The following is an 8,249-nucleotide window of genomic DNA, read 5'->3' as shown; positions in this document are numbered from 1 at the left end:
ATCGCGCTGCAATTTTCTACCATTGACGCAGAATGACAACCACGTTCCTGTACTACGTCAGTCGAGTCAGAGGCTTGTAGATTCACAGAGGAAAAGGCTGCAATCATAATAAAAAATTTCAGTTTACATACTGCATTCATTAGTTTGTGGAATATTTATTCTTTTCGCAAAAAACACTGGGCTACTTGACCCGGAAGTAGGGTTTTGATTCCGATTTCCTGTATAAGTTTGGAGAAATATGTAGTCAGTTAAAAGTATGTTTCAAATTAGAACAACACTAGTCTCCTAGTTGGAGAAGTTCATAAACATTGCTTTTCACATTGCGGCTTGTAATAACGGTAGTCGAACGTGTCGATTAAAAACTCACATTTAACCTGTTGTCTACAGCATTACGTGGCTATCTATTGCACTACGTTTGGCTAGAGGAATAGACGAAATGGAAATTAAAAATAAGTTGTTGGAAGGTCATGTTTGAAATTGTGAAATTCGCATATTCTACTACGAATAAAAAGCGCGTTTGTATTCATACTGTTATGCAGCAGGATACGACGACTGATACACTGCCTAGTACAGCCCGTGAATTTATAATACAAAATACTATGTCGTGAGAAAAGCGCACGGCAAAGTTATTTACCGTTATTAAAAGCCGCTACATGAAAAGCTTATAGAGTTTAATGAGTGGGTAGTACTTCAAATAGGAAACTAGTGTTTTTATAATTTGAAATATACTTTTCGCTAAGGATATATTTCTCCAAACTTATATAGGAAATCGGAATAAAAATCCTACTTCTGTGTCAAGCAGCCTAATGCTTTTAGGAAGAAAATAAATAATGTTTGATGCACAACATTTCAAATGTTGCCAGTCCTTATGGATTCCACTATACACAGCTGTACAGCGGTGCTATGATATAATAAAGCAAGGCAGTTACCGAGATAAACAATCGGTCCTTATTAAAAATGACGGATTTGTTGCTTAATTACAATCTTAGAGCCGCACTAACCAAATAGCCTACGTAAGCAAGTCAAATTCCAAAATAATGAACTCTGTTCCAAACTAACACTGGGAACTGGGACAATACTACCACACTATACAGTTTAGAAGAATTAAAGTTCACTGTTTTCTGCCTCTCATTTTTGTCTTGCGAATCACGATCTTGCCATACAAATGCATAGGCGTAAAAACGCGACGAAATTTTCATCTGCAACATATCACGAGTTCATATCGAAATCCTTATTTAATTTCGCGCTTCTTCATTGCGTTGGTCCACCTGTTAGGTAAATGCGCCATTTGCTTCGCGCTTGTCTTATTGTTGACCTCCAGTTGATCGATAAACTGTTCCCTACTTCGGCTCTTCCCCGCAGTAAATGGTGTTGTAATAAAAGGCGCGCGTCCGGTGGAAAATGTTAGTTGGTGAACACAGCACGCGCAGTTTGCATCGTGGTCAGCGAAGTGTATTGCTGAATAATGTCAGACCAAGACCTGGTAAACTCGGAGTTATATGAACAGGGCAGAGTTACGCCTCCCGACACAATCCGTTTCCTACGTGCGAGGCAGAATGGTGTGGTACAGCCACTACTTACAGGTATGAAAATATAAACACAACATTTAGTAGTAACAACATTTGTTATTTTATGAATACAATAGGTGTTAGGTTGGCAGCTCTCGTGTGAGATCTGTTGTAAAAAAAAAAAAAAAAAAAGAAAAGAAAAACATGACGTTTTGTGCTCCAGAGTCGTTTGTTTATAAATATAAGCTGCGTGGTATTGTAAGTTCCGTTACAGTAACCTGCACCTGGAAATGAAGCGTTGATGGTCCTAATGGAGTTTACATCGTGTTCTACTTTTGTTAGTTTTCGCGTGTTGTTATACTTTGTAATTTGATGTTCTTAGTTATGTAATAAAGAAAATATCGAAATCAGTGCCACGTAAATGTAGATCATCCCCATACAACGTTTGTGGTTTACTATAGCCAGCAAGCTCATTGCAGGATTATTGAGACCGATGTCTGAAGACTATTTCTATTGGTAGAATCACCACTTCTGCGACCGGCAGTATCAGAATTTCATTTAGGATAACAACTTACTGCATGTTAATTCATGGTGCTTAATATTTTTAGAAATTAACCTCTCCATTTCTAAGGTGTTCTATTTGTACCAAGTTACAAATTACCGTAAACAAAAGCTGTTTGCGTAATATACATTGTCACTGGGAAGAAAAGTTTGTTTTCAAAATAGTTTGCACGTTTCGAGCGCCAGTTTCAAATGACAGTTCGAAGTGTATTTGTAAACTTAATCTCACATGGAGGCAAGGCCTACTCCACTCATATTTGCGTCGTAAATGTTTAGTTATGAGCTTCGCCTACAAAATGAATGTAATTTCAAGGTGGTTTACTCATTTGGTTAGAAGAGTTGAAAGAAAATGTTAAAAGGAATTTATCGTATGGAATTGTTAACAGAGGCTTAATCAATACGTAAAATCCTATAAGATCAAATAATTTTTTCAGATAATTTAGAGTGCAACATATTAAGAGGGTGCAGAATCCAAAGAAACTTAAATAATCTCAGGACAATGTAGAATTACACTTTTCTGTAAAATGCACAGTAGCTACATCTTTTATGCCAACTCTATAACAAATGACACTTTAATGTAGTGCATAGTGTTGTGTTACGGGAATGGTACAAATGACATTTCCTTAATTTCTACTATTTTGAAACAAATTGTTGTTGTTGCATTCAAATTAGCTACAATTACTTGACAGGTGTGTGAAAGAGGCTAGAAAGCTGTTACTGGTATTATTTTTTTTTACACCAAAAGTTTACCGTATCACTTGGAGTTGTAATGACATGATTTTACAGATTTATACCAAATTACTATGGCCTATGCGTACTGGAAGTCGGGGAAGGTGAATGATGTTGCTGTCTTTGATTTGTATTTCCGCAAAAATCCATTCCAAGGAGAGTTCACAATATTTGCTGGGCTTGAAGAGTGTCTTTTGTTTCTGGAGAATTTTCATTATTCAGAAAGTGGTAAGTTCATAATATCTGAAAGACACTTTACATCGTACAGTGTCTAAATGATGCTATTATAAATAGTAAGTCGTGTTTTAATGTTTCATATTCTTGCTGCTGCATTGCCAATAAGGTATTGGGCGTTTTTAAAAACAAGCTCTCTCTCTCTCTCTTAAGAAAATGTGCATTCATTTGTCATAGTGTGAAACTCTTTAAGTGTTTTCTGTTAAAATTTGTTGAAGTATAATTGTAGAATGTATTCGTACCCCCTTGTGCTGTACGGTACCATGATAATATGTGCTTATAGTTTCCTTAAATTGGATCAATAGACCATTTGAAAGATTGTAAAAGGTAATAAATATTCTTAACAATACAGTAATAACTGAAGAGAGTTTCCCATTGTTTGAAACAAGGTTTTGTTCTGTGACTTTCACAACATTGATGTTCAATAGTTCATGAGAAGTGAGTGCTCTGCCTTCCACACATTCTGTAACTCAATAAATTAATCTTTAATGTGGAAACTGAAGGTTGTATATATACCATAAGGCACATGTTGGAATGCTGCAAGACAAAAAAGGCTTGTAAATATTTCTACAGTCTGCATTTTTTATAAATATTCACTACTGCTGTTCACATGCACCTTCATTCCTTCTCTTCCATACACCATTCCATCCAACCAATAACATAAATGATAGGTCTAGTCCTAATCCTAGAAATGTATAGGAAAGGGAATTTCTCAGCAATGTACTGAATTGTGTACTTTCAAGGAGAGAGTGAAGATATTCCTGAGGAAAAAAAGACTGCACCTTGAAATCTGTGGTGTTCCTGTAGGGCGGACTTGGAAATGACATGCACGACTATGGTTTCTTTAGAAATCAGCTGTTTGTTTCAACTGGAATGAGATAATTTTTTCCATCTTTTGTCCATTCACTTTTTGTTATTTTGGTGTAACACTTAGTGATGAAATTCATTTTAGAAGAATCACGAAACAGTATTAAGAGGAACTCTGTTGGACAGCCACATATTCATTGTGGATTAATGAAAGAAATGTGGAATTTTCACTAGAGTATAGTGCACTAAAGACTGCAGTTGAGTGACATATAGTGTGGTGTTTGAAAGAGAATACATAGTGACGTTGCGAGTTTGCTCTGCCCACATTTGCTTTCTTGAGGTGAAATTCCACCGAAGCAACACTAGACAACATGTTGCTTAGAGTCACATCTTGCATGTTAGTGTGCGGCATGAAGTCTTGCTACGAAGTTCTTGTTACCCAGAAAATGTGTTGCCTGGTGTCACATGTTATATGTGTTTGTAGCATGTGCCTCAGGCATTTCCACTGAAGCTTTGTCAGAACAGTGCACCATATCTTTGCAAATGATAGCAGCAACTGTGTTCTTAGAACTAACCATGAGTGCAGGTAACAGAAGAAAAACAGACATATTGAGTATTTAACTCAAAATTAAATCTGCAAACACGGTGGAAGCTACAAACATACCCAGTATGATTGAATCACTGTACAGTTAACTAATGTGAACTTACCTAAGAATCTCTCTTTTGCTCTTGGTTGATGTGTTTTCCTTGGTTTATCGTCACCTTGTAAGAAATTCATAGAGCATAATGCAAACCATTTTCCTCCTTGTTTAAGTGATCTGTTACTGTTGCAGTTTTTTTATGTTCACAGTAGAATGCTGTCTGTAAATTCTTCATTTTCTCATTTGCCTCTAAAACACTGCAACCATATTTTTGGGTGATCTTCTCCAGCTTATAGCTTCTTGATGTGGCTGTTTGTAATAATTACTTCAGTCGTTTTTGTAAGTAACTTATCTTTTTGAGCATTATTAATGCAAAGTTGGTGATAATACATTTGAGGTAAAGTGTTTAAATTTTTTTCTCATTTACTGTATCGTCACCTATTGTTTGTGCCAACCTGTGCCTCTTAGTTGATTAACTAACTAACTTCATTCTGAGTCAAGTAATCACTGTTAACAGAATACAGAAAAAACTTCACTGCATAAGCGAGAATGTGAATTTTGCAGCTACATCTAACCAAGAAGGCACCAACTAAACAAAAAGTGGGGAATACACCAATAACATGGAAAAACTACACTAAGGATGACATGTTGTAGGCTGAAGTATATCACACAATTTTGTTCAAAATCCCCAGTAGATTATAAAACAAAGCCCTAAAGCATTGTCACAGGTTCCGGAAATCAGGGAATTTAAAACACGTCAGGCAGATATCAGGGAAATTTGGAAAAAAACTGTTTAATCTTTTTTGTCTCAGTAGATGAAATGGTTTATTTACTGAGGTGTCGTGTTGTCGCTACCTCAGTGCAGCCGAGTACGTTCGACGTTCGCCGCTTCCCTACTCTCTCATTACTACTGCTACTGCTTCTTTCCTTCCTACCCCCCCCCCCCCCCCCCCCCCCCTGCTTGCAGTCAGTGCTGCTATGATTTCTTGCTGATAGCCTAACAGCTGCTGATGAAAGGCAGGGAGAAGTGAGGAGTGGTTTCTTTGGATGTGATTCTCAGACTGTAGACGCAGTGGCCAGACGGCAGTCACTTGTGCATGAGTTGTCTGAGTGATTGTATGACTGTGTGTGTGCTCTCGTTTACTGACAAAGGCTATGGCAGGAAATTTAGTTGCGAGAGTGCAATTGTCTTTTCTTTGTGCCCGTCTGCAACTCACCAATCATCTTTACAGTGAATTGCTACCTGTCATTATTATTGATTCTCAGAGTATTTGAACAAGTTATCTGTTTCACAAATTGATCACCGTGGTCTCATTTCATCAACGTGTTGTCTGTGGCTCATGAATAGCTGTCTACAGAAGTGGATTTTCATGACAGGCCAAAACCGCAGGCTGTTTCTGTAGGTATCTGTAATGAATCGGGCCTGCCGATCTGAAGCCATTCGATTCGTAGTAATGTGCAGGCCCTGCCTGTTGGATCTAGTTTCTATGATCTGCCAGCAGGCTGAGTCTGTTGTGTGTGTGGCATAATGCAGTGGATTTTCATGGTTTATCCATGGACCCAGGACTGCAGTGCTTCTCAGGAGGTCAGAGGCCATGGCCGACGGATTTCAGGAAATGCCTGTCTCACTGCTAGTATGTTGTACAGTGTGGCATTTTATAGACATTTTATTTGTTCTAGTACATTTTATCACTTCAAAAGTAGTTTATATGTTATAAAGTATGGACGATAAGAAGAAGAAAATCGTCAGCCGCTGGCAGTTTGTGTGCTATGTACTCATATATTTTTTGAAAGAAGAATCACAAAATACCTGTAAAATAATAAATATTCCACAGTGGGTAATATCCGACAATAACGAACATAGTAGAATCAACATTTTATTGGCTGTCACATACAGTGGTGGTTTACACAATTCTTCCTCACCTTATACACTTATTTCAAGAGACCTACTTTTTTCCGAGGTCATATCTGAAATCAGTGAAAGTATTTCAAATCTGTCTTGCGACTCCAAGGAAATGCTTATTTTTGTCACCAACTGTGATTATTTAGTTTACTAAAATGAAATATCAGTGGTCTTAATGAAACACGCATACCATTTGGCTTGCTTTCTCCATCTAAAAACAGTTCATTACAAAAGATGTTTATGTTAGTACTTAAGCTTTTTCCTCTCGTCAGGAAGTGCCAGCTACATGCAAATTTTTTTCGATAATTCCTCATTTGCACTATTGTCTCTTTTACCATAACTGCAAAGACAGATTGTCAACTTAGGTCTTACCTTACATATGAGCTCTCAAAATTTATCAGGGAAAAATGTTAAAACTTGTCTGGAAATCAGGGAATTTCACTTTGGGAAACTTGTGGCAACCCTGCCTTAGTATTAAAAAAAAAACCTCACTGATAATCATACAGCCGGCCGGTGTGGCTGAGCGGTTCTAGGTGCTTCAGTCTGGAACCGCACGACCGCTACGGTCACAGGTTCGAATCCTGCCTCGGGCATGGATGTGTGTCATGTCCTTAGGTTAGTTAGGTTTCAGTAGTTCATCGTTCTAGGGGACTGATAACCTCAGATGTTGAGTCCTATAGTGCTCAGAGCCATTTTTGCTAATCATACAGTAGTAAACTTACATGATTGGTTAGCTTTAATGTGTAACCACATGTAGTAGTGGCTGATGATGCATTTCAACTACAGAAATGCATTATGAGACCATTTTCAGTCCACCATGAAAGAGGTTTTTGTAGACAAAAGTATGACGTCAGACACTAATATGCTCACAGAGAAATGGAAAACAGTTTTGGGCTTTCGGTATCAGTGTATCGTGTGTTCAGAAAAACACTGTTGCCCTCTGTGGAGAATGCATAAATTGTCACTTCAATGTATGTCTAACTTTAGAGCACGGTGAGAAAACACTTCAGAACCACTGTACATGTCTTGAGGAACATTTTACACTGACCCAAGCAGTGGAAATGTTGTTCATGAAACATGGAGTCCATAATTCAGAATGATACTGGCACAGAGAACTTGCAGTGCAGGCCACAGAAGTCAGGTTCGTAACCAAAAGAAGTACAGGATGATTTTATGAGGTATTACATGTCACGTGAAGGACATTTGCCTTGCCAATATCAGTACGGACTTGTGCACAGCAAGAGGAAATATGAATTCTTACAGTGCAAGAAAACTCGAACTAAACTGAACTATGTATGAATTATAACTAATCCTATCTTTGTGGATCACTGAGATTGACAGTAGCAAGCTGCTACAAAAATTGCAGTAAATTTGGTGAATTACTTGTAGTGTCTCACAACAAAAATGAATTGAATCCATACCATGTCACAGCCAACAAGCTGTATGGATCCGCTGACTGTGAGCTTGTGAGTGACGAGGGTAAACATGTTGTGCCTTGTCAACATGCAGTATATGCGGCTGGCAACAATTTGCCTACTGTGGAATGTCACAATAGGGTTTGTTGCCACATGGCACTATGGTCAAATTTTTCCATAGCTGCCTGCCACATATTGCCCAGTGCTGATTTGTGTCTCAAAAAATTATTGCCCAGTCATGTTGCTATAACAAGAGACTTGCCTTGGTATGGTCACACCTTCATGCTTGCTACACCATTACCACTGTGTGGCTCCATTTATCACTGATCTTGGCTGTCATCATTGTGCAATCCATTGGCATGTCCATTATTGTGACCCACGTGTTGCCACACTGATGGCAATAGAACCACGGCTGTTAATGCAATGCTGTATTGTGCTTCCGTGCTGCTTC

General features: G+C 38.1%; 1 protein-coding gene across 7 annotated transcripts in view; it reads left to right on the top strand.

The window, feature by feature from the left end:
- Positions 1-1,307: 1,307 nt before the first annotated feature.
- LOC124599187 (nicotinate phosphoribosyltransferase) overlaps positions 1,308-8,249 on the top strand; it is a 125,112-nt gene continuing 118,170 nt past the window's right edge. For 2 of the 7 annotated variants that reach the window (XM_047136059.1, XM_047136056.1), the window contains exons 1-2: positions 1,308-1,583; positions 2,856-3,026. In XM_047136059.1, coding sequence (XP_046992015.1) covers positions 2,907-3,026 — 120 coding nt within the window. In that variant the 5' untranslated portion in view covers positions 1,308-1,583; positions 2,856-2,906. Of the gene's footprint in view, positions 1,584-1,709; positions 1,846-2,546; positions 2,759-2,855; positions 3,027-8,249 lie in introns of those variants that run through there. The other 5 variants (XM_047136060.1, XM_047136057.1, XM_047136055.1 and 2 more) reach the window with 4 other exon arrangements.

The sequence above is a fragment of the Schistocerca americana genome, chromosome 1 (genome assembly GCF_021461395.2).
Source record: "Schistocerca americana isolate TAMUIC-IGC-003095 chromosome 1, iqSchAmer2.1, whole genome shotgun sequence".
Lineage (NCBI taxonomy): Eukaryota > Metazoa > Arthropoda > Insecta > Orthoptera > Acrididae > Schistocerca > Schistocerca americana.
Note: the sequence above shows the minus strand (reverse complement) of the source record. Positions and strands in the feature narration are given on the sequence as shown.